General features: G+C 42.5%; 1 protein-coding gene across 2 annotated transcripts in view; it reads left to right on the forward strand.

The window, feature by feature from the left end:
* The window catches only part of SAR3 (SUPPRESSOR OF AUXIN RESISTANCE 3), a 42,835-nt gene extending 23,653 nt beyond the window's left edge, over nt 1–19,182 (forward strand). The window contains exons 2-5 of one of the 2 annotated variants that reach the window (XM_086488728.1): nt 7,901–8,024; nt 8,163–8,308; nt 18,362–18,459; nt 18,536–19,182. In XM_086488728.1, the coding sequence (XP_086344854.1) occupies nt 7,901–8,024; nt 8,163–8,308; nt 18,362–18,459; nt 18,536–18,740 (573 nt within the window). In that variant the 3' untranslated portion in view covers nt 18,741–19,182. Of the gene's footprint in view, nt 1–7,900; nt 8,050–8,162; nt 8,309–18,361; nt 18,460–18,535 lie in introns of those variants that run through there. The other variant, XM_086488730.1, reaches the window with a different exon arrangement.
* Nucleotides 19,183–27,128: the final 7,946 nt, after the last annotated feature.

The following is a 27,128-nucleotide window of genomic DNA, read 5'->3' on the forward strand; positions in this document are numbered from 1 at the left end:
AGGTTGCTTTTTCCCACCTCACGTCGATTGGCCGGCCACTAAGTGCACGGTCCGCTCTCAATGAGTGAAAAGAGGCACAAGGGGAGGCTGGACAAGCCCTTCTTTCTTGGGTTTCCTGTCTCTCTTCAAAAACACGATTAGGAATCGACACGCCCAAAAAACACGATTAGGAATCGACACGCCCAAGAGAACTTGGGTTACGTGCGACCGCAACAAGCACAAAAAAATTATGTGGTTCTTTCCTTGATTGATATAGAACATTGCCAAAGCTCTGATACCAATGTAAGGTGCAGCGGAAGTGAATGTTGAACTTTGCTCAAGATGAGTGCTCCGAACTGTGCTCAAGGTCCCTTTTACTTAGGGAAGGGAGAGCCTTCTGTCCTTTAGTGAGAGAGTGCAATGGACACAAACAAAGTGAATGGACACTGTGAATGGAAGTGCATGAGACTGAGAGATAGAGAGAGAAGAATATGACATGGCGAGAGTGGTCTACTTATGATTGCACAAATCTCTACAATGCTTGGACTTGTCGATGACGACGACGAGACGGGCTGAAATCTGAAAATTCTAATGGCTGAAATCTGCAAATCTTGTATTTGTTGAATTCTGACTCTATGTCGGTGACGATGTCGATGACGACGGTACGACGACGACGCGCTGAAAACGCAGATGCTGAAATCTGCGTTTTCCGGGCTGAAACTGTAAATCTTGCGGGATCTGACCGAGCGGGAAGGATTTGCTGCGGGAAGGTGAGATCTGCGAGGTTCGGGGGTTCTACTACGGGATCTGACTACTGAAAACTGAAAACGCTAGGGCTTGTGCTGCTTCTGTCGAGAAGATCTGCAAAAACGCTAGGTCTTTGGCTGATCCAAAAACGCTAAGTTGATTTGGGGTTCTGCGGTGGAAATTTGCTAACGCTAGGGCTGATCTGCTATTGTGGGGGAATCTGCTAACGCTAGGGCTGATCTGCTGTCTATTGTCGTCGTGAATCTGCAAGTGCAAAAACGTTGGCTGATCTGATGCAAAAACGCTAGGCCTTTTGCAATGCTAAAAACGCTAGAGTTGTGGCGGGGGTTTGTCTTGCTGAGAAGTTGCCTGTTGAGCAAGGTGCTCCTTCTGCCTCTTCTGCCAGAAAGTGCTAGCTCTGGTTTGCTTTTATATTATCTTAGCAAAATTGTCCTACCTACTTTCCAACAAAAGTCACTTAAAAATAATAAGTGAAAAATGTCAAAAATAGGGAAAATAGATCTATGCAATGTAAAAATGCTACTGATGGATTCTGATGGTAATGCTGTGTGCAACCAGAGGATATGCATCTACTCTAAGTGTCTGGGCATGCACGATCTGCGAACAGACTCACAAAAGTGCCAGATCACTTTCTATTCTAGACTGACTTGACTAACTGAACCCTGGTCGTGTTGTAGCTTGTCCACGGACACATAGGGTTGGATGTGTCACATGGCACTTGACATCAGCGAGGTCCAGAATGGATCTAGGTGTGGTTACCAAATACGTTGCTGACAATCATAGTCTGAGATTTGGAATGAATGTTTCTGTGATTGGTTGTCATGTGATGTCCTGTGATGTCATGTGCAATGATGTGACTGTCGTCTTTGTACATGTGCTAGATGTGTCGTGTCTAGTGCGTCGGTACTAAGAATCAATGTCTTCTAAGACAGTTTATGGCCTCTGTCTGTTTTGCAGGCGTAATCGAAGGGAATTACAATTCTTTCAAGAGGGGGGTACAACATCAGCATGAAACGCGTTTCGACAGGTCGAGGCGGGTGAAACGTTTCGCTCACCAAGTGAAACACAAGCCGTTTCACTAACAACAAGCTACCATAGTTTTAGTTTCGAAGTCGCTAAACGCACGTTTCGGTCTCACGTTTCACTATGCTCTAATTTTAGACTGAAACGTTTCGTGGTGAAACACCCCGTTTCAGGGTGAAATATTTTGGCCTTGAAACGTTTCGCGGTTACGCTTGGGGGGTATGGCACAAATTGATGATGTGGCAGTTTTGCCCTGACACACACGCGGACAGGAGTACGGGTTTTTGTTTTTTGCGCTCACATGCTGATGTGGCAGCGGTACGGACATTGACGTGGCAGCAATACGGAACACCCGGATTTTCCGTTGACATGTTGACGTGGCAGGCTATAAGGACATGCCCGCTTTTTTGCACTGACAACTGTACGGAATTTCCATAAATTACGTTGATTGCTTTTATTGCAGATTTTTGGAAACAGTTGCTTTTGGAACTTTTGCTTTTGAGTTTAAATGATTTTGAGGCTTTGCTTTTGGCATCCCTTGTGAGAATAAAAGAGCCCTAAGGGCCTCACTCTCAAAGCATTTGGACGTAGAGTTTGAGAGCGGCGGACCCTGCGGGAGTTGTACTTTGATCAAAGATTAATATAAAAGAAATACCGAAAGGGGCTCTAGTCTTTGGGGCCAATCTCTCTGGGCACCGAAGTACGCCGGGCCGTGTCGACCAAATTGAATTGTGATTTTAAAGTTATGAAGTGTTTCTAAGTGAATCTCTTGTGTCATGACAGAATCTAGACTTGGGGTGCCCAAGTTTGTTACACTATCCGCAAAAAGTCAAAAACACAGATCTGAGATGTAAATGTAGCAAATTTGTCTTGGGAAACCAACTGGAAAAAGGTTGCAAGTGATTAGGCTATGATGGGCAGCAGTGGAGGTTCTTTGACCCAACAATGGTGCGCCGGGATGTAGGAGACTGATGGCTGTTGGCATACAGAAGCAGGGAGGAAGGCGATTTGGCTGAAAAATACTCCAAGCAAGGAGGGGCGATTTCAGACAAAAAATGCCAAAGGAGTGAAAACGCTAGAGAGCAAAAAACGCCGGAGGGATGATTTGATAGCTGCCTTGGAATCTGCTGAGAGAGGAACCTCTTTGTGCCCTTTATACTAACAGACCCATCTTATGTACTGATGTTGGAGGGATGATAGGCACCATGGAATTTGCTGAGAGAGGAACCTATGTGTGCCCTTTATACTCATAGACACATCTTATGTACTCATTTGACCCTTGGTCGGGCAAGTGACTTTGACATGACTTATAAAATAGATCATTATGTCACAAGGCGGGCACCACGTGCCAATAAAAAAGAACAGACTGAACGGACTTTTAGCACTTCAATAACAACTGAACTGAAAGAGAGAGACGACACGCGACACGGAGTGGCTGAATTCCACCCCAGAGAGTATTGGCCCCAAACCTTGGCGCCCCTTTCGGTATTTCTTTATATTGCATCATCAAAGTACAAGCCGGTACTCCAGACTCTGCACCTTCTCCAAGAAGCATGCCAGAGAAGGAGCCCTAGCCTCATATTTAAAGGCCCTTGGCCTAAAAAGCAGTTTACATGAAAAGCTTTCAAACTCAAAAGCTTCTGGTCCAAAAAGCAGTTTACATGAAAAACTTTCAAACTCAAAAGCTTCTGGTCCAAAAAGCAATGCCAAAAGGTGCCAGTGTAAATCACGAAAATCCGTACAGCTTGCCACATCATCATGCCAGCGCAATTTTCGGAAATCAGCCATGCTGTTGCAGTTTTAGGGTTAGGGTTTCCAGAATTAAGGTTTGCAGGTTTTAGGGTTAGGGTTTTCAGAATTAGGGTTTCAGCAGTTAGGGTTTCTGGCAGAAATCAGGGTTAGGGTTTTCTGCTCTCGGGCAACCACGTCATCACTTTGTGACACTTCTTCTGTTACTTGTTCTTCTTAGGGTTTAGACTTCCCGGCCACATCTGTAAGTTGGCTCCATTCTTTAGGCTGACACATAAGCAGTTTGTTACATCTCCCCTTCTTGAAAGAGAGTAATCGTCCTCGATTACAACATATCTGCAAAACAACTCAAGTTAGCTCAAAAATTTCCGAGGGTCATTCCGAGGGACGTTCCGAGGGACAATCAGTTTGCTCTTTTTATTAAGGAGTTAGCTTCTCCTTTCTGCTCTTTTGATCAAGGAGTTAGCCTCTCCTTTCGGCTGTTTTGATCAAGGAGTTAGCTTCTCCTTTCGTCCAAATCGGAACTCTTGATATTCCGGCGTAGTAAAATTAGCCATCACACCCAGACCGTACTGATCTTCCACGGGTGTCTTGATGCACTAAACTTACATACCCAAGCAATCTCATCCAATTAAGAATATTCAGTAGTTGGCACATCACAATGCAACACAAATGCTTACATATGCATGTTACAAGACATAGAAACATAAAGCCGCCGATGAACACTCCTCCCGCATAACCTAACAAGGTCCGGGCCGGGAGATATTCAACGTTTGGAGGTGCTGAGAGTAACCATTGCTTAGACTTCTTAATAGTCCTTACGCATAACCACCCAGGTCCGGGCCAGGAGTCACAACAATTATTTTACAAGTATACAACCAAACGCTCCCCAGGCATCGGCCTGCGTCGTTCGAAGGTTTTCAAACATACAACGAAACGCTCCCCAGACATCGGCCTGCGTCGTTCCGAGGTTTTCAAACATACAACGAAACGCTTCCCAGGCATCGGCTTGCGTCGTTCCGAGGTTCAAACAATACCAAAACAGTATTTCTCACTTCTCCACCCGGGAGTAAAATCACCAATCATTGAAACCAGTATCAAACCAGAGTCAAACAATTCAAATCGGCACCAAAACAGGTTAAAAACAGATACCATCCATTTCAAACAAATTTCAAACAGGATCACCAAACAAGTTCTCAAACAGATTTCAAACTTAAAAAGCAATCTCGACATCAGTCGAGCTCGAAAAGTCGACTGACTTTCCATCCTTAAACCTGCACCAAAATTAGGGTTAGGTTCATTCCATAAGGTCATAGCCGAGCACAGCATGGTCCATCAGCTCTTGGACAGACAGTGTTTCTTTGGCGGCGATGGTAGTTCCAAGAGATAGCAATCACACCAAACCTCCAAGGTTATCAACTCTAGAAGAGACATCTACTGAGAGATGTCGAGAAATTTCAAGATATAATCTGCTAGGGTTTCCATGGCAAGCATTTTAGGATACCCCAATCTGCCAGAAGTTGCACTCCGAAGGAAGATGTCAGAAACCATATAACTTCGGGCAAAAAAATTTCTCGAAAGCTTGCCAAGTACTTGGAGTATGCTGCTTGGTAGCTGTAGACATCAACATCTGCATGGCACTACTTTTGAGAAAAAAAAAACAGTGACTTGAAACAAATCTGGATCCTTCTCTTGCAAGTGATCTTAATTGGCTTATGCCCTGTAAGACACTGCGGTGAAGACGGGAGCGCGCCCGATGCGCAATGAAGTAAGGGTGGGAGTGGCTAATACGCCGGAGTGGCTAATACGCCCGGGTTGGGGGCCGAAGATACCTCGAATCAAATTCCAATAGCTCTGTCTGCTCTTTTGTAGGACCGGTATGCTTTTAGAAAAGCACACGCTTAATGCTCTGATACCAGTGTCACAAGGTGGGCACCACGTGCCAATAGAAAAGAACAGACTGAACAGACTTTTAGCACTTCAATAACAACTGAACTGAAAGAGAGAGACGACACGCGACACGGAGTGGCTGAATTCCACCCCAGAGAGTATTGGCCCCAAACCTTGGCGCCCCTTTCGGTATTTCTTTATATTGCATCATCAAAGTACAAGCCGGTACTCCAGACTCTGCACCTTCTCCAAGAAGCATGCTAGAGAATGAGCCCTAGCCTCATATTTAAAGGCCCTTGGCCTAAAAAGCACTTTATATGAAAAGCTTTCAAACTCAAAAGCTTCTGGTCCAAAAAGCAGTTTACATGAAAAACTTTCAAACTCAAAAGCTTTTGGTCCAAAAAGCAATGCTAAAAGGTGCCAGCATAAATCACGAAAATCCGTACAGCCTGCCACATCATCATGCCAGTGCAATTTTCGGAAATCAGGCACGCTGTTGCAGTTTTAGGGTTAGGGTTTCCAGAATTAGGGTTTGCAGGTTTTAGGGTTAGGGTTTTCAGAATTAGGGTTTCTGGAAGTAGGGTTTCAGCAGTTAGGGTTTCTGGCAGAAATTAGGGTTAGGCAACCACGTCATCACTTTGTGACACTTCTTCTGTTACTTGTTCTTCTTAGGGTTTAGGCTCCCCGGCCACATCTGTAAGTTGGCTCCATTCTTTAGGCTTTGACACGTCAGCAGTTTGTTACACATCACAAGTCACTTATTTAATATTTTATTAGAAAGGTCAGTTTCTGGGTGAAACTGCTACACATCTGCCAACTGAAGTATGTGATTGTTGTGGGAATTGGCACAAGAAGTTCCTCCAATGTAAATCTAGATGCTAGTAACTCCAAATGCCCACCAAAGTGCAATAACATCTGTCAAAACGTGTGTACAAACTATTTATGCTAGATGGTTCTATAATTGGAAAACCTAATCTAATGGACTTGTCTGGGTATGCATGTCTTCCGAATAGGCTCACAAAGTTGCCGGTACTAAATTCCCTAGGCTCTAAGACATTGCTATGTACAGGATTGGCTTTGGAAGCCGATGTAGCATGTCCACATGGCACACAAAGCCATGTGCACATGACATTTTAGTTGTAGGACTTTTGGGGGTGCGTGTTTTTAGCATTGTTTTTTTGGGCCACATGCCTCTAAAAAATGAGAGTAGGGACCGCCGACTTTTGGCAGATCATTGCTTGGAAGTGAATTGCAGAGTGACTCTCTGACAATCGTACTCTCTAATTATCAGTAGGGACCGACTTTTGGCAGATCATTGCTTGGAAGTGAATTGTAGAGTGACTCTCCGACAATCGTACTCTCTAATTATCAGTATATAAAATTACGGTACGGGGTACCCGACTTAGGGGCTAGTGTATCCGGGAGTGGAACTCCGCCACTCCACTGCCATCTCTCAAGTTCAAGTGTTAACAGTTTTTTGACGTTCAATTGTTGTGAATTCACCGCCTTGCCAGTGGCTAGCCGGTTAAACACTTCCTATTATGCAGAAAAAGCAAAGAAAGCCAAAATTGTTGAAAAGATTGCGTGAGTAGGAAAGTTGCAGTTGGAACTTTTCAAAAAGGTACAAATCAAAAATTGGATGCAAAACATCTGTTGATGTGTAGCAACAGGTGCAAGGGAAAGGTGCATCAGATAGTGAGCTACTTGATTTGACGGAACTATAGAGGGATCTTCTAGACATCTATTGAGGGGAGCATGAGTAGATAGACAGTGCTTCTAGGGCATCAAGAGTTTGGTGTAAAGGTTAGTGAGCTGGGTTGAGATGTCTAGATATAGTGTTAGCATCTGAAGTCCAGTGAGGACCAAGATGTCTGTCGTTTTTGGCTTGGCACTTAGTTTGGTTCTCCAGATTTGTCAGGACTGAAACGTTTTCCTCCGCAGCTTCTCAGCATCTATTGTTAGGGGGGGTGTTAGAGCTTTTACAGGTTTTCACTTATGCAAAGGCTCTCATTCTCTCTAGCTCACATTGTGTTTGTCTCCTCTCTCGTGTGCTTCTCTCTTCATTCCTTGGCAAGAAGATTGGAGCAGCAATTGTGGCAAGATCCAAAAAGGTGACTGTACGGGCTGTTTATACGAAAGTGAGCTTGCAAAGACCAGAAGGTTCAGAAGGGTGGGTAAGATGGCTTCTTTGTTTGTTTTGTTTTGTTTATTCGGGGTTTGTGGGGGTGTTGGGGCGCATGGAGGTGGCTGAGGAAAGGTAAGGGCTGCAGAGAAATCTTTGGTGCTTCAAGTTTGCAAAGCTCACAGTGATTAACTGTGCATGAATTAGCTACTTGGTGGGGGGAATCTTTACATTTTTCATATGTAACAGAGTATAATTGTCATGTTACCAAATCAAACCTATACTCTGTTCTGATCTGTTCACTTAACAATAAACATCGTTTAATGCATTTTCTGTAGAAGGCCTAAGAATTTGTTTTTGATCAAGCAGGGTACATATTGGCAGTATAATGGCAATACACACAAGGCAATCAGACATTTGCTCCGAAGCATGCAATGGCAGAGAGCGCATCTTCTTTTTGTGATTTCGGTTGCAGCAATGCTCTTTCTGGCGGGTGAGATCACGTTATCGAGCGCCAGGCATGATCTATGGTTGAAAAAGCTTTTTATATAAAGATTTTCATGAGTGCACCTGTTGATTTTATGAAGTATCAATGCTTTGGAGAATTTACAGTTATTTATTTTCATTTCAGGGGAATATGAAGAACTTTTGGAAATAGTTACTTCTTTGGAGAAAAATAAAATGGAGCTGGATGACTGGGCTGTAAGTGGAGGAATTTATGCAGATTTCTTTGTGCTGAGAAGCTCGTTCCAAAGCAACCACTTCACTACAGACTTGGTGAGTCAATTGTTTCTTTCCTATGGACATTAGTGGAATATCCGGAAGTGTCACTTTTGAAAATCATGATCCCATGCTCACCCTGATAAGCAGATACCTTTGTGCAAGTGTTTTAGCCCATTTTTTAATTCGTAGCTTCAGACTTTTCTGATCTTCTGAAGGCATATATGTTAACATTCTGACATTGAAGTACAATATTGGTGGACTCCTTTTCGACCTTTGAGAATTCCCCGTGAGTTGAAGGTGCAACTTACTTCCTTGCACATGGATTTTCTTTCCCTAAAACCTATATTTTATGTCTCGAGTGAAGTCTGATATTCACTCTCTAGACAGATGCTTTTTTTTTTGTATCAAGTACTCGGCTGATGTTCTCTCTGTAGAAAAGGGTGCTGTTTTTCTCTCGCTTGGTTTGGTTTTTCCTATCCCAAAAGCTTCTTGTCAGGTGCAGCGGAATTGAAATGGTGAAGATCTAGGTTTTACATTTTCACAAATCCCTTCTTTCCTTGCATTAGTAATTGCTTCAGCTTGAGTGATGGTTCCTTTTACTTTCCCGAGAGAGAGAGAGAGAGAGAGAGAGAGAGAGAGAGAGAGAGAGAGAGAGAGAGAGAGAGAGAGAGAGAGAGAGAGAGAGAGAGAGAGAGAGAGAGAGAGAGAGACCCGACGGGGTCCCAACCAACCCTCTCAAGCGCCCCCCACACCGTTGCCGATGTGGTATTTGTTTTTGATTGCGTAAATGGAATGTACACACATGCAATACCTCTCAAGTGCAGACTCTACTGACTCAAATGGGGAATGTCGTCGCGGTAACTCCTCGAGATGAGGTGTTGATTGATGCACCTTTGGATCCTTCTTGATGTGGGATTGCGGATGGCCACCAAGGGGTAAATCTGGGGCTCCTGATGTGAGAGGAATGAAGGGCTGAAACACAGATCTCGATGATGCCGATGATGGGCAGCAATGCGAGCACTCGATGCGGCGAGGGAATGGGTGAGGGGAAGCTCAATGGGCTGTCGAAGTACCGGACCGCATTTGAGAGGCTAGCGCTCACGGATCTCGCACACTTCCGGCGACGGAAGGGCTGAAAACTGAAAACGCTGGCAGATTTGCAAGAGGGAGGATACCGCCAGGGCTGAAATTTGAAAACGCTTGCTGATTGCTGCAAAAATGCTGAAGCTGATATGGAACTACAGAACGTTGAAGCTGATATGCTGCTCTTGTAGCGCTTCCTTCACTTGTCGAAACCGATGGCTTCAGTGCTCCCTTTATAGACAAGAATTGTAGGTTATAAATCTCTTGAGGGCTAGGTAGGGCAAAACTGGAAGAGAGAGTGAAAAATTAAATCATAAAATGATTTATTAAATAAACTTCACTTCCACTAAGTTTTTGGGTGAAACTGTCGCACATCTGCCCACTCGAGAATCCGATTGACACGGGGAATGGCTCGTTGGATTCCTCTAAGCTAAAACAACATGCACGTCATGCGAGATGCCCATTGTCGTTTAATAACATCTATCAAAACGCGTGTACAAACCATTTATGCAAGAGGGTTCCAAAACTGGAAAAGCTAATCTAATAGACTCGTTCGAACATACAAGTCCTGCGAACAAGCTCACAAACTTGCCGGTACCAATCCTCCTAGGATTCTAGAGACTCCTATCTAGGGATAGGTGGAAAACTCGCTCTGGAAGTCGATGAAACATGTCCACGTGGCACATAGAGCCATGTCCATGTGACACTTTTTGATTTAAATTTTTTATAAGATTGATTCACATGTTTTTTCCTTGCTTTTTGCGCATGCCAATTTTCAGTCAAGACATTGCAAGTTGTTTTTGGAGGGATTGTGTTACAAAGTGAGGATGTAACATGTCCAACTGACAGATAAAATGAGTTTCATAAGTTGTTCCAACTTATGGGGTCCTGTCCGATGGGCCCAGGGGACATAATTTTTTAAAAGTAAAGCAAGGACAATTTTTGTGTGAAGTTGCTGACGAGGCAGGTAGTATGGTCTTTTGCAAATTACGCTGATGTGGCATGCTGTACGGACGTCGGTGAATCGCGGCGCAATTTACGCTGGCAATTTTCAACTCTAGCTTGAGAGATTAGATGCTTTTGGGATTTGAAGCTTTTCTTGTACTGCTTTTAGGCATGAGAGCTTGTATAAGAATTGCCAGAGCCTCTCTCCCTCAGATTGGCTTGGAGAGAGCCCTTTGACATTGTACTTTGCCAAGATTAATATAAAATAAAATACGAAAGGGGCGCCAGACTTTGGGGCCAATCTCTTTGGGCACGGAACTACGCCGGGTTGTGTCGTCTCTCTCAATTGTGATTAAGTTACTTTCAGTTTCTCTCACGTGTATTGCATTAGATTCTCGACTTGGGGTGTCCAAGTCTATTTTAGTGGTATGAGAGCTCATGAAGATTCTTTTTCTACGGAGGATCTGATCCTTTTTGCAACACACGCAGGTTTTTGTGAAAGAATCTTCGTGTGTGGACCCCGGACTTAGTAGCCACTCACACCCTTCGTTCATCGTGCATCAGGCGCGCTCCCGTCTTTATCACTCCGTCTTAAAAGATATAAGCCATAAAGAACCCCAGATTACATATGGGTTCTCGTGGAGAATCTGACAGAGATAACACCTCTCAAGGGGGAGGCAAAGAAAAGTTGAAATTTGGTGTGGGAACTGAAGAAAAGAATGAAGATTTAGGCAAATTTTTGGCGGAGAAGTTTGCCAAAGCGGAGTACAAGCGTCAACTGCAGGTTGACACGTGTGTGAAAAGATTGATCAAGTACTCCAAAGACTGTAACTGGCTTGGACACCCCAAGCGAGAAATCAATAGCAACACACGAACAGAAACTTCATAATCACTGAACTTTAGAGAGAGAGAGAGAGAGAGAGAGGGAGAAGAAGAAGAAGAAGAAGAGAGTTTTAACGTCTTAGGAAACTATCCCAAGAGACCTTAAAGATCTAGCCGACGAGGAGAGTTGAACTCAAGACCTGTTATTCAAGAGGGAAATGGCATAACCAATCTACCACACTTGGGTGATAGAAAAGTTATACCATTTTCCTCTTTTTATTAGCACACACACACACCCCCCCCCCCCCCCCCGAGAAGAAGAGAGTTTTAACGTCGTAGGAAACTATCCCAAGAGACCTTAAAGATCTAGCCGACGAGGAGAGTTGAAAGAGAGAGAAATGAAATGAAATGAAATGTAATATTAACGTCTTCAAAAGGCCAAAATGACCTATGAGACCAAAAGGTTACATGTGGTGAATCTGATACTAGGTCTGGGTCGCTGAACTTTAATAGAGAGAGAGAGAAATGAAATGAAAATGCTAGATTAAACGTCTTCAAAAGGCCAAACCAGCCCTTTCCACCTATATAAGGGGGGGAGGGAGGGGGTTCCCTTTGGGCGTTAAAGACATCAGAGGACACGGAGATGCAGTAGTACCAGGTAGTACCCGCGTGACCCAGCAGATCTCCAGTGTTTTCTCAGCATGTGAAACCGGCCTATTAATCCAAAAAGGGAGGTAGACCTTAGACTTAAACCTTATTTGCTTTCACCCATCTAATTTGTCGCCCACTTTACCTGTACTTTCAAGACACAACAAAGGGGAAAGGGATACAGGTTACTAGATTGCACCTGTATGAGAAGACCGACACCAGACTGGCCCCTAAATTAGGCGCCCCTTTCGGTATTTCTTTATTCTTTGACAGAGGGAATAAAAGCTGTGGTTCCCTACAAGCTGCTCCACACAACCTTGGCTGAATTTCAACTGTTCTGGCCCGATTTCAGCAGCATAACTGTACTAGGACCCTTCACAGGCAGTATTCCCACACATTGGATGACTTTCTCGATGCATACGGACACTTTGCAAAACCTGGTGAGAATCTGCAGCACGCTGAATTCTCTGTTTTCTGCCCTGAAAATGCGCCAGATCACCTGTACAACGGTCCCCTCGCGTCCCTGAACCTCTTGGGGGTATTAGGGTCCGTTTAGGGCCAAAACCCTAAACCTGCAAAAATACACAGCAGGCTGTAATTCACTGTTTCGGGCTCCGTTTTGCGTGCTGGTCACATCCGTAGCAAGTCCTGAAGCTCCCGCACCTGTAGGGCTACTTTCCCTTTGAATCGGACGAGATTTCTCACATGAAACCTCTCCGAATCACCTGTACCTGCGGGGGATTAGCCGCTAGCTAATCCAGTACCTGTGCAAGAGGCTTTTGCCTCGGGAATCGCGCATGAACCCACACAACTGTACATTGGTCAATTGAAAAGCCCGCTAGAGGGGCATAACATATTGCCATAGGGGAGAGAGAGGGCAGTGCGTAGCGTACAAGGCATCACTCCTGGCACCGCATTGTACATAAGAGGGAAAGCAAGCACTCCATTGAAGCTCTCAACCTTGACAGGCTGAAAATGAGCCCCCTCCTCTCTAAAATCAGCGCCCCCTCTTCATGCACGAGGAAAGTGCACAGAAATGTGTCACTTGGCACATTTATAAGCTATTTCCCGTTTCGGGGTTGCCACCTAAAAATATCCTGACCGGTTACCCAGTTGACTTCGCGGCAGAGTTGTAAAATGTTCCCCTAGTCATACCGGAGGTAATGACGCGAACACATTTTCATGTCCCAAAATAGCAGTTCCCTAAATTTTAGGAGATGCTGCCATTGTATCTTTCTAGGTCATCTGACCCCCTTTGTACATTGCAGCGACACCCAGAACTCAAATGTAGCCTCTGTAGCAAAGGATTACACTTTGGCTAGTCAATGATCCCACTTTGGCTAACCATAGTCCTTGTCCAACCTTAGTGCTCTCTTGCCCTCAGGCCTAGACTCCCTCTGAACAGTTCCACACTAGCTATGCAATGCAGGGCAGTTAGATTTCTTGAGGGGTGTTTCCAAAAAGTGAAAATGAATAAATAATAAGAAAGAAATCAACAAAAAGGATAGATAGTAGTCACACGCTGGTGACATACTCCCCTCTTGAAATCTCAAACGTCCTCGTTTGCATCTATGTCGTACATGCTTAGGTGTATTCAACACATGTACGACACATACATGCTCATTGTCAACCTTGGTGTATTCAACACCTTGTCGACACATGTATTGCCTGCGTGTGAACCCTGTCCCAATGACATAGTGGTAGCTTCGCACTCTGCCGTTTCTTTGAGTCATTAACTTTCCAATGACAAAATGGTAGCTACGCATTTTGCCACCGTCTTTTAGTACACGTTGGATCCAGTAACACTTTCGAGCATACCCAAACCGACAATTTAAGAATGCAGTTACACATGTACCCTTTAATAGAAGCAATTACTGTATCCTTGACAAACTGACAAGAAATACTCACTTCTATAGCACTAACCAAACTTTTAGACTTTCCATAAGAGCAATTGCCAAACTGACAATCTGTACAGCTCTAACATTCATGTAGCATGTACTTGATTTGAGCTCACTTTAATTACCATGTACATCATTTCTTTCAGAAGCCATTGTCACACTGACAATCCATGTAGCTTTGAAAGTCAAGGGGTCAAGGTAGGTTGCAACTCGAAGGCTTCAAGGTAAAGTGATAACACAGTTGGTGACTCTGCAAGTTCACCTTCTTCCATCCACTTAGCATTCATTGGTGGATAGTTTCTGAACTTTACCAAGTAACTCCTAGCAACCTTGCCTTTCACTTTTCTTTCTTTATGTGCCAAAATCTGTTCCGGGACCAAGATTTCGTCAAGTTCCTCGACTTCCGGCTGATCTTCAGCTGGCATATCCTCTGGCACATCACCCACATAGGGTCTGAGAAGAGTCACATGAAACGCATTGTGAATCTTCCAACTCTCAGGTAATTTCAGCCTATATGCAACATCATTGATTATGTCGCATACTTGAAAAGGCCCATAGTAACGCATGATGAGCTTTGGAAACAGTCTTTCCTTGCCCTTTATCTTCTTTAACCTTGCCTTTTCAAAGCGTAGAAGCACCCAATCACCAAGTGAAAATACCACTTCACGATGGTGACGATCAACTGCCTTCTTTTGCTTTGCCTGACTCTTTTCCAAGGCGACTTTGACCTTCTTGTACATTTCATCCATGTCCTGAACATACTTGTCTACTTCAAATATCTTGTCCTTTGTATGCAGTATGGGAGGAACTTTCTTGCCACCTTCAACTATCTCAAAAGGTGCCTTGCCAGTTGATGAATGCATTGTATTATTGTATTCATACTCCACCAATGGCAAATACTACTCCCATTTTCCTTTATGCTCTGACACATAGCACTTCAGCAGATCTAGGACAATAGAATTTGCCTCTTCTGATTGCCCATCTGTTTGAGGATGAAATGACAAAGAGAATTTGAGCGTTGTGCCCATATTCTCAAACAAACCTCTCCAGAACAAACTTGTCATGCGTGGATCACGATCGCTAACAATCGACTGTGGCATGCCATGATACTTGAAAATATTGCTCATAAACAAGCGTGCCATCTGATCTGGCTTTATTTTCTTCCTGACAGGAATAAAATGAGCCTGTTTGCTGAATCTGCATATGATGGTCCAAATACCATCATTTCCTGTCTGCGTTCTCGGAAGATCAAAGATAAAATCCATAGCAATACTTTCCCATGGTTTATCTGGAATAGGCAGTGGTTGCAATAACCCTGGTGCCTTTTGCCTGTCAAACTTGACCTTTTGGCATATTAGGCATTCTCGCACAAAGGCATCCACATCTCTTCTCAATGTAGGCCAGTAGAAGAATGTCTCAACCGCTTTAACTGTAGCATCGATACCACGATGCCCTGCATACGGTGGGACATGACTCTCTTCCATAACTTTGCGTCACAATGGACCACAAATGACTTCCTAAGATCTGGCAACACAATGATTGGATCTGAAGTTATCTTTTCCTTTTCTTTGCTGGCCCCTTTTCTGATTTAGCCGTAGCTTTGCCTTTCCCTGCGTTGGCTGGCTCCTGAGTCCCTTTAGGAAGCTCATTGGGAACATACTTCTTCGTTGAATTTTTCTTGGTTGATCCTTCGTTGAATTTTTCTTGGCTGATCCTTCCTTGACGCCAGTATTAAATTCACAATCTTCTCCCTTGAGCAAACCATTGCCAGTGTTTGCTACCTCGATGAGCTACGTCAAAGTAGTGACTTTGGTCTTTGTGCAGTACTTTCTCAATCCTTTGGGTAGACCACAACATTATTTTTCAATCTGTTCTGTCAATGGCACAAATCTATAGGAAGTTACTGGAAGTAGAGCTTTCCAAAACTTCCGATTATAGTCGTCCATATTCTTGCAAGTGGCAGCATTAAGCTGGTGCCATTCTGTCATGACATCTGCTTCAAAGTCATCAGATAACCATGCTGTTGCAAAAATCTGCTTGAAGTAAATCCATGTGGACGGAGCTTGCCCTTGAAGCAATAAAGTTGTCCACCATTGTCCCGCATTCCTTGTCAAGAAAGTGGCTGCCTTGCGGATCTTTGAAGCCTCTGTAAAGTTCCCCCCTGCATAGGCCTTGTCAAACTGCTGGAGGAATGAGAGAGCCTTCTTCTTGTCATCAAACCCTATAACGGTCGTGAATGTCACACCTTTGCCACCTTCTTTGTATGGAGTTGGCCTCTCCAGCGGCGTTAAGTTGTCATATGGAAGTGACTGAAACATGGGAACACTGTTAGGGTTCATCTGTGTTCCAAAACAGATATTGGCTCACATGGAAAGGAAGTGAAAGGTAAAGTGAAGGGCGGTTCTTAGTCAAGAACTATCCGCCATTGGATGCGAAGTGGATGGAGGAGGACCTAGCAGATACTCCTTAGATTTGGAACTTTACCTTGACGCTTTTGGTCTAGCTTTGACTATTCCAAGAGTTCCCAGAGATCAGCGGGTTGAATTTGGTGCAAGCGGGACTGCACAAGAGGGGAGTTACTCTGCTCCTTTGTCACAAATTACATAGATGGAATAAAGTCACTGACTTCCTTTGGATTTTAGGGATACTGACGTGGCTGACAGTTTTCTGTTGGAGGACTTTATGAAAGAAGTACTTCGAACTAGGAATTCCCAAAATGAATTTGATATACGTGTGCTCTCTCATGTGAGTAGTGTTTGAGTGCATGTTTGAAAGACAAAATGACTAGCATTTCGGTCTTGATATTCTGGAGAGATGAATCATGAGATGGACATGATAGTAACAAGATTTAGTCAATCGAGACATCTATGTGATTGCTAAATACATTGCTGATTGATCACGATCCAATATCTTGATGGAAGTAGTAATATGAATGTGATTTGAGGCTTATGTTTGATTTTGTAGGTGTAATCGAGGGTGATTACAATTCTTTCGGGGTATGTCTCAAAGTGATGGCGTGCATGTCCAGTTGACATATAAAATGAGTTTCATAAGTTTCATCTTATGGGGTCCTGTCCGATGGGGCCCAAGGGACACAAGATCTTTAAATATAAAGCAAGGACAATTTTTGCGTGAAGCTACTAGTACGGTCTTCCTGTCACGTGCACATCTAACCCTATGTGTACGTGGACAAGCTACTTCATGACAAGGGTTGGGTTTAGTTTAGTTAGCCTAGCTTAGGAAGTGTTCTGGCACTTTGTGAGTCTGTTCGCAGACCGTGCATGTCCAGGCACTTAGAGTAGATGGATATCCTCTGGTTGCACACAGCATCATCAGATTACTATTAGAACCCATCATGAGCATTTTTACAGTGCACAGATCCTTTTTTCCTATTTTAGCCATTTTTCACTTATTATTAATAAGTGACTTTGTTGGGAAACTGGGTAGGGCAAATTGAGTCAGGCAATATATAAGAAAAGCTAGCGCTAGCACTTTCTGGTAGAAGAGGCAGCAGGGACGAGTGTTCGACAGTGCACCTTCTCAGCAAGACCCCCCGGCAGGCAACCTAGCGTTTTCAGCCACCAAAGACCAGCCAGCTTTTTTAGCATTTGCAGATCAGCCGAGCGTTTTGCAGTTGCTGATGATGCCTGGCGACGGCAGATCACCACAAACTTCCTAGCATTTTTGCATCAAGCAGCAGATCAGCCCAACGTTTTTGCAATTGCAGATACCATCAGCGTTTTGCAGATTCTTGGCGACAGAACCATCTAGTGCATCAGCGTTTTCAGTTTTCAGCATATAGGCACCGCAGAGCAGCGCCAAACCTCGCAGATCTCACCATCCCGCAACAGATCCTCGCCGCACGGTCAGATCAGCAAGCGTTTGTAGTTTCAGCCTGCCATTCGCAGATTTCAGCATCTGCGTTTTCAGTGCATCGTCGTCGCGTTGTCGTCACCGACATAGAGTTAGAATTCAACAGATACAAGATTTGCATATTTCAGCCCTTAGCGTTTTCAGATTTTAGCCCGTCTCGTCGTCGTCCTTATTGTCGTCGACATCATCGCAAGTCCATTGCATTGTAGAGATTTGTGCAATCAATAGTAGACCGCTCTCGCCATAGAGAGTGGGGCCTTCGGAGGAGGGTTTGCCAACATTCTGGTGTCGTATTCTTCTCTCTCTATCTCTCAGTCTCAGCACCTTCATTCACAGTGTTTACCACTTTGTTTGTGATCATTGCACTCTCTCACTAAAGAGACATGATGGAATTTCTTTCAAGATACCAAACTTCATTCTCTTGGTTCATAACATTGATGAGTTTGTGTTAATTGATTATGTATGAGTTGATTACATTTTTAAGAAAAGAACTATTAAGGAGATTCTTTTTAAAGATCTTATATTTTAGTTTTGTTTGCAATGAAACTTTCAACTATTTTTTTCACTCTCGTTGTCACAAGTTCTTTCTTCTTTGTGTGTGTGAGTTTCTCTCTCTCTATCTTTTTGTGGAGGCAGGCCATTTCAATTTTGGATTAACTTGTTTATTTATGTACTTTTCAAACAAGCTAGACAAATTTTAATGTAGTCTTGCTTTTTTATTCCTTTTCTGTGTGGCTTATTTGGGTTTTGTGCAAATGTTTTAGCCCCTCTTTTAGTTCATCGTTCAGACTTTGCGGAGGATTTACAATGTATTGAAGTCTTACCTGCATGTGAACAGGGAAATTTTGAGAGCAAGACTGCTGCTTGTAAGTTGTTCTTTCAGCATTTGAAAGAATCACAAGTCCTATGGGAAGGTCGATGGGAAGCGAAGAACAGGTACGTGTTTAAAGATTTTTACTGTTGATCTTAACATTAAGTATTAAGATAGTTACACAGGGCTTCTGTTCTGTAGGATGGTTTACTCGAGAATGGCTCATGAGTTAGCCACACTACTACTGGCGGAGAGCAAGGCGAAGATGGTCCATGGGGAATCAGCAGAGTTGAAGCTACAGAATATTGTGATGGATGCACCTGTTCCGGACGATGATCGATTTTGTCGCCTCCAGGGAGCAGCTGCGTCATTCACCTCGTGGCTTTTACAGACGGTGCCAAGGTAAAGCTGACAATGAGAAACCAAAGGGAAATGTTTCGGAAGGTATCGGTGAGTGTGGCATATGTCAACACAGTGTGCCAATGCTCATCACTAATTGCTAGCTGTTTGTTAGCTCAAGGATATGCTGTAGCTTTTTTTTAGTTAGTCAATCAAACTACTAACCAGATATGCAGAATCCCAAAAAATGTGTGGCTCAGTTGATAGAGCAAGAGCCTCTTGTGTTGAAGGTCTTGGGTTCATACCCCCTTGACAGCTCATGTGACATGTAGCCCTTAGGGGTTGTTCCCCTAGTCCATATGATGGGATGGCCAACCTTATCCAGTCGGGATGCTCCACCTCACGGAGTTGGGTGTGTAAGTTGTAATTTCAAGTTCCTACTCTCTTTAAAAAAAAGAAAAAAGGTATGGCCTAACCATAGAAATATATATACTCTCAAGATAGCATTAGCATGTAAGTCGGCGAGTGCACTTTGGTTGACATGGCATAAGATTATCTGTGAATCCCTGCTATTCGTCTTGCACTTCGAGAATGGGCTGTACAGTTTTTGCGACATCATCTGTAATCACTAGTTTTGATTTTTTAAGGGCCTAGTGTCATAACCTCGCATGGGTACAAGTGGGCACTTGAATTGCCATATTTCACCTAACCCAAATTGTGATCAAGGTTGCATTTAGAACGCGTTTGCTAAAGAACTCAAGTCTTTGACAGTTTTTGGAGATTCTTTTTCATGTTTCTATGGTTATTTTTATGGTTTTTCTCTGCTCTTTGAATGCGAGATGAAGGATTCCATAGCTTTAATGTCATGGGCTTCGTCTAAGCGAAGGGTCGTACATATCTCGATTATTGTTTCCTTTTTTTGTTGATTACAAACAAACACCGTGTTCTGAGCGTCCTTTACCTCGCTGGCGCTGCCTCCTGGGCTTCCAGAGAGAGAGAGAAAGGCCTCCCTGGTGCTGCCTCCGGAATAGCCCACAGAGAGAGAGAGAGAGAGAGAGAGAGAGAGAGAGAGAGAGAAGGGGGGGGCGGGGGGGGGGGGGGGAAGAAGAAGAAGAGTCTTAACATCGTCGGAAACTATCCGGTGCACACATCAAAATAATGGGAGCCAACGTTATAAATCACGTTATAAGCCTTTTAGATCATGTTCGTTCAAAACTCGTTTGAATGCGATTGCCTTGCAATTTAAATGCTTGAATTCTTCCACGGGCGTGATAACATGGTCGGCCTTGCCAAAGAAATTTGTAGATATGGCTTAGTTTTGATTTGTTTATATGGTAGTATTGATGTGTTGCTACGAGTCATAAACAATTTGCCTGTAGATTGTAGTGTAAAGAAATGCAATAATTAACTTGGGCTTCCCACCCGGTCATTGAGTAGGCGTCTCGTCCAAGTGTGCAAGGTAGAGAACATTATTTTGTCAAGCTATAGGAAACCATGTGAGGAGTTAAAGTGTTGTTCATGCAATGAGGAAATGCCACAAACTACATACCATATATAGTGCATGTAATACAAAGGGTCACATACAGAATTATGGTGGAGAGTCAACCCCTAAAAATTACAAGGAATGGAAGCCATGCCGTGCCTTGTAGTCTAGTTGTGTGGTCCAAACAATTTGGATGCAGATGGTGAGCTTCTTATGACTTGTTGACATAGTTTTGTCCATTGGTTTGTAGATCATGTCATTGTACATTTACTTTCTTCTACGGCTCCTTTCTTATGGTTTGCTCTAGTCAACTCATTTTTCAAGTTATAGAGTCTTGTCTTTGCTCTTGAATTGATAGCATTTGGTTGCCTTACCCAATGCAACCTTCTTCCCCTCTGCCATGTCATGCGTAGAGAGTCCACCTAAAGTTCTTGAGTGAGATGTCGCTCTCCTATTTCTTACAAGGAATCTTTCCAAGGATGTTTTAGATCCTTTGGGATGGAATAAAGCATGGTCCTTTGTTGTAGCTCTTGCAACTTCTCTCCTATATTTGGTTGAAGTAGATTGTGTCATTGCAACTCTTTGAAAGCCACAAGCTGCACATAGCAGCCATGATCCATGACAAGTGAAACCCTACCCGAGTAAGCATTGAACAACGAAAGTTCTTATCATTGATACCCTTTTAAAGAGCTAGGGGTTTTATCATCTCAATCCCTCCTCTTGTGGTCTTTCCATTCATCCATGAGCAAGAAGAAAGAGACCATGACACAGAATGAATATTAATCCCTTCCTTTTGAACATGAAAACTTGCAAGCTGCACAAAGTACCCATGATCCATGTCATGTGAAACCCTCTCTCAGGAAACATCGAATAGCTCAAGTATATGTGGTTGATGCCCTTTTGAAGAGCTAGGGTTTTTATAATCTTGATCCCTCTTGATTCAATATCTACATCCATCATCGTCATCGCTATTAGCATATCCATTGTATCTATCCCTGCAATCATCATGCTCTTTGTGAGTTCTTCTATATTCATCCTTTCTATCACTGTCTCTTCATCTTTCATTTTGATTTTTATAAGGTGCCTTTTTCTTAATAAGATACACATTCTTTTTCTTCTTTTATGCTGCAAATTTTGATTTTTATAAGGTCGCTTTTTCTTAATAATAACACGTTCCTTTTCTTCTTTTATATTTTTATAGACATAATCTCTCTATGTCTATAAGCTAGCATCTATAATCTTTTTTCCTTTTATGAAGAGTTGATGTTTTCATTCATAGTAGAGCCAAGAGAGAATAGCCTCTCCAATAGTCTCTCTCTCTTTCTCACTTCCATGGCATATAACACTTCGCTTTGTGAGAGAATAATCTCTCTCCAGCTTTCTTTTTGAGAGAGACAAAGTCTTCTACGTGAATTCTATGATAGTCTCTACAATGTCACATGCTAGAGGATAACCCTTTTCTTTTGATTTTCTCTCTCTTGACGTGAGAGAATTCTAGACCTTGTCTCTTTCTCTATTCCCAAGAGCCTAATCTCTCTCTACTTTCATTTTATCTATGTCTAAAAAAAACCTTAGACTCCACTCTAATTTATGAGAGTACAACTCTCTTCAAAAGATTGAAATGCTAATTTGTAATGCTAATGTGTAGATACAACTTAGCTATTATGTCTGGTGTGAATAAATCCACTGCACTTAAGCGACATTTGAACATTATTTTGTGCTTGTTAATAAGTGACGTGCAATTAGTCTCCCAAGCCTAAAGACACTAGCAATTTCATGAGTATAATTTATCTCCAGGTTTTTGCTTGGATGGTGGATAGCATCTTTTTGGACCACTCTACACATTATAATAAACCAATCAATAAAGTCAATTGAATTTTGCCAACGTAGGCATGCACTTACGCGAGTGGTAAACGTGCTATACTTGTCGAGAGCATGGGCAGTGAGCTGCATCAAATTTGTCGAAAGGGTGGATGATGGAAGCCTATGTTTTTGCTTGTAGCTTGTTGCAGGCCTTTTAATGCCATGTTAAGGTGCAACCATCTATATTTACGTCCAGAGTTTGTTGTTGGTTTGTCACCATGTAGAACCCCATTGTTCTCTCTTGCTCTCTAATTCTTCCTTGCGTTCTCCAGCTCAAAAGCTAGAACCAATGTAGGTAGCCCATTTCATTACGAAAAAATTTGCAATCACAAAGTTGCTATAACTTTTGCACTGTTGCCTTCTCTAAGGATAGTGGAAGCACCTTACTATCAATTGCTCAACAACAATTATCCCGTTTCAACAGTCATCTGTTCCAAAAATTATCATATTTCCCACATCAATGATCCAAATTCTTCAAAAAGCCAATCAACACCTATATATAATACCCTTAACCCATGCATGAAATCAAAGTCAAAAAATCATGCCAAAATCTAGCCCTAGATAACGAGCACGCTATTATCCTACTTGAGTTTTTTTGTCTAGATTGGTAGTTTTGAGTTGCACCATGTTTACTTGACTTCAGTGACATACTTGCATCAAAACAAATAACTTGCACAAATAATTCCACTCTGAAGTGTATTTAACAAGCGAGACTATGTTTCGAACTTACATGTTCAATGTAGACCTCACCAGGGCTAGCCCTAAAGAATAATATTTTGAAGCAAAAACTACAAGAACTACCAGCCTACCAGTTGGAAGAAAGATCCATCACATTGACAAATAAGTCTTTATGTGTCCGAAGCCAAACTCAAAGAGCACCACGTTGCCATTTTCCATGGAAGATTCAAGAATGCGGACAAGAAGGCCGTGGAGGTCCAACTCCTACCAAAGGAGATATATGATGTGGCCAAAGATCCAAGCACATGAGAAGCCAACTGACAGCTAGGACTACTGTCATTCTATGAAATAGAGCCATGTGGAGTAGATCTACATTGATCTTATGAGCTCTTGAACTCCATTCAGGAGGATGAGATTGCCCACATCACAGATCCAACAGGGCAAGCTATAGAAGTCCACATCACCAAAGATATTCTAGCTAAAGCCTTGAAACTACCCATGGAAGAAATGTCAATGAGATCGAAAGGAAAAAACACACAGGAGTCTTCACTTGGAATTCATATGAAGCAACATTTACTGATATGATACACAAACACGTTGAAGACCCTACCATACTGTATCATTAGCACTTCCATTTCACGACAAAGAGACCCACAAGGTACACTACACTCAACCATGCAGTGGCATCTGCCTTCACAATAGTGTTAACGTCAAAGTAGCCTATGGCAATTGATCATGCCCAATATGTGCTCAACACTTTGAAGAGCTTACATAGGGGCCTTGGAAGTACTCGCAAGGATAGCTTATCATGCTATGGGGATGACTAACAATCTGCCACCTACCCAAGATCAAAAAGCTTGGGTGATAGCTGGTGTAAGCAATGAAGAGGATGAAGAGGAGGAAACTGAAGTGGCCAAATCCCTTGGCAACCCATCAAAGAGAAAATTGATAGAGAGCGTCGAGGAAGAAGAAGACAAAGAGGATGAAGATCAAGATTCTGAAGGGGACGACCAAGACAAGATGGAAGGAGCTGTTGTTGTAGCTAATCCTCTTCTAAATCTACTCATAACTCAAGTTTTACACATCTAAATCACATTTTGTGCATAGGAAGGGTATAAGGACAACATTGTTAAGCTATAAAGTATATTTGAGACAAAAAATAATCAGGTCAAATTTGTCCTATTGATAATAAGCGCAATACTGACAAGTGATCAAAAGGGGAATTTAAGGCCATAAGCATGTGTCTTTGGTCATAACCTATCCATCCTACAAGTTTGATTGTGTTTGGACTCGTACACTTGGTGAATCGATGAGATTTTATTACGGATGTATTGGTTAGTTTTTGTTACCTGATAAGGATTCGGTGTTTTTTCAAAATCCTCACAACCTCTTGTAGCCTCCATGCACTAGTTCAGTCGACTCTGTCCCACAATATAATATTTATGTACGTGGTTCTAGCTATCTCTACAATAAGATAGCGAGGCTTGGCAACCGACGAGCTTCCAATTTGTGTACTACATACGCTAAACAATATAACCAAGGCTTGATAAGTCTAGCATCACTTTGTCGTTCACACCACCTCCATTTCAACATTTCAAATCCATCCTTTGAATAATCACACTTTTTGGCCAATAGAAATTATATTGGTTGATTCAAATCGCAAATTGACTAGACTCTTGGAATTCAAAACAGCTCCTCAAATGCTCATATCTTGCTAAGTCAAGGAACAGGTAACAATCAAGCCAAGAGCACGCCCATTGCGCGATGAATGACACCTAGATCACATTTTTTTCTTGACAAATTGAAAACCTTTTTTCTCTTTCAGGCTTACATGAAACTCTATCTGCCAATTTTCACACCATTAATTTATAAACCTATCAGAGAGTAAATGCACAAAATTAAAAAATTGTGTTTTTCTTTTGAGAGTGCTACAATATACATTTGAGGGGAAAGGAACAAGTATGAAGTTAAAAACAAGCTTCTTGTTAAGACAAAAAGCTTCAACCAGATTGCCACCTTCATGAGGAATATTTACTCAGTTTGCCTAAATCATTTTTAAAAAATGAGGCCTCTAGATGCTCCACATAGCATGATAGCAATCATGGATAAAAATCAAAACGGATGTTTGAGCTTGCGTTTGAGAAGCTGCAAACATCGCGTTGTGACTTTAGCCTCACCTCAACATTGCATCAACATGTCTATGCTTTTCACCACAACAATGGAGAGTGTCGTGTCATCTATGTCATATGGACCATGTAGGACGTATGGAATGCATGATTAAATGCTACACACTGTGGATGCATAGTTCAGGGGTGGAGTCCACAACGCATCTCAGAAGACCTAGGATGGCCATATCGATGTGTAGCTTGGCACACCAAAGCCTTGCGTGTTGTTCTACCAAGTTTGGACGGTCAATGCCAAAGTCTTTATAATAAAGAGGACTCCTAGGGTTGGCTATTCCAATGCTCCAAGATAGAGAGCTCATAGGGAGAGCTCTACATGAGAGGCAAACGACACCTATGTCACATTGGTTTAAGACCGGTTACAATTAGATTTAATTTCAAGTTTGACATGGGATTTCTCCTCACCTCGGAGATAAATCAATATTATCTTGCAATTCATGATCGTTTTCTTTCTTTGATATGATTGAACTAGTTGTGAAAGGGACAAAAGAGAAATGAGTAAGATACTATTATAATTACTATATAATGGATAGGGATAACATGGCCCAATTAGACACAAATAAATTTAGTTTTAGGCTTATATTTGGGATTACATACATGAGCAAAGATGAGGGCCCCCTGCCTACTCCGGGTCTACTCCATGGTCGACTTTGGCACCTCTCCCTTAGGTTTTATTGGTGTAGATAGAGGTGGTTTAATAAGTACATTGAAGCACCAACATACCACCAAGATTATAGGGAAAACTCTTACTCCCTCTAGCAATAATGATTTTGGTGGTGCCAAAGTCATAAGCTGCGCTTGCAATAGGAACCAATGTGGGATAGAGACCAAAGAAAACATTAAGAAACAATTACCAACATATGCTTATGGTCTTGTCGACGCCATGCTACCAAGAACTAATAAGATGTTGTTGAGCAATCGAGAGTAAGATTCTTGCACTATCCTCAGAGAAGGCAACAACAACTTTGTGATTGCAGAATTTTTAGTAATGAAACGGACTGCCTAAATTGGTTCAAGCTTTTGAGTTGGAGAATGCAAAGAAGAACTTTGAGTAGGAAAATAATAAGCATGGCTCTAAATGTGGTTTTGGTAAAATTTTGTTTCTACAAGTGCCCTTTGGATCAAATTTGGAAATGAGAAACTCTGGTCCGTTTTTTGACCAAGTATAAAGGTGAAAATATTTTTTTCTGGTTCAGTGGATATATGTGCTCATTATGACATGTGAAAGCAAAGTGCAACGAACTTTGACAAAATTGGGTCATTTTAAAATGATAATAATTGTGCTTATTATCTACCCTTATAAATTTTTTACCAAAATTGAATTTTGGTCACACACATGCTAAGTAAGCCTTGTACACAAAGTTTAGCCATTTTGAGCTTGAAATGGTTGGCTTGAAGTTGTCTTCTCCACTTTTCTCTCTAACATTCGTGGTGGTGCCCCCAACTCTGGTTGTGATGACTTTTTGCCATCTTGAATCATTTGGGCTTGTTCCATATATCAAGTAGAACCCCCATGTTGACTTTGAGGTAGTTTGGAGTTGATTTTCGGCCTTTGGTAAAACATGATGCTTTGTGCATCTTTGAGCCATTTTCTAGTGCCATAGGCTCCATATGGTGTTTTCTTTCAATCCCACTAAGGTACTAACACCTATGGGGAAGCCTCCTGTGAAGTCAGAATTTGATTCACAAAATTTGAGCTTATTATCTATAGAGGCCCCCCTCCCCCTCCCCCTCCCCCGCAACGGATTGGTCATCTAAGCTTGTGGGATTGTTCCATATGCCTATGTTATGGCCCCCTTCAAGTTTGATCCACTTTGGTGTACTGGACCGGTCGCTACAGTTATTTTGGACCACCCTGACCTCATATGCACGTTTAAACAAGCTCATTAGTGGATTATGAATTTACCCCTTATGTCTCGTGTGAGGCTGTGCATTGCAAAATCTGCTAGAAGCTATAGAAAGCGCACACAAAAAGGCCTCCAAGGCTCTCTCCAAAGATGGCAAGTGGAAATGAGGCTATTTTTAGTCTATGTAGTATATACGTACTTGGGTTTTCCAAACCAATTTCCCCATACCTCACATTTAGTCCTACTATGTCAAAAAATGTGCTTTCCTTTCAAAAATCATGTCATTTAAACTCCATTTGCCTCGTTTATGAAGATTTCGTAGAATCAGGTCCCATGGGCATAATGTAGGCCTCCCATCACCATCATCGAAATCGAGCCAAATTTGACATGCTTGTTCATCT

The sequence above is a fragment of the Adiantum capillus-veneris genome, chromosome 18, assembly GCF_014529385.1.
Source record: "Adiantum capillus-veneris isolate H3 chromosome 18, ASM1452938v2, whole genome shotgun sequence".
Taxonomy (NCBI): domain Eukaryota; kingdom Viridiplantae; phylum Streptophyta; class Polypodiopsida; order Polypodiales; family Pteridaceae; genus Adiantum; species Adiantum capillus-veneris.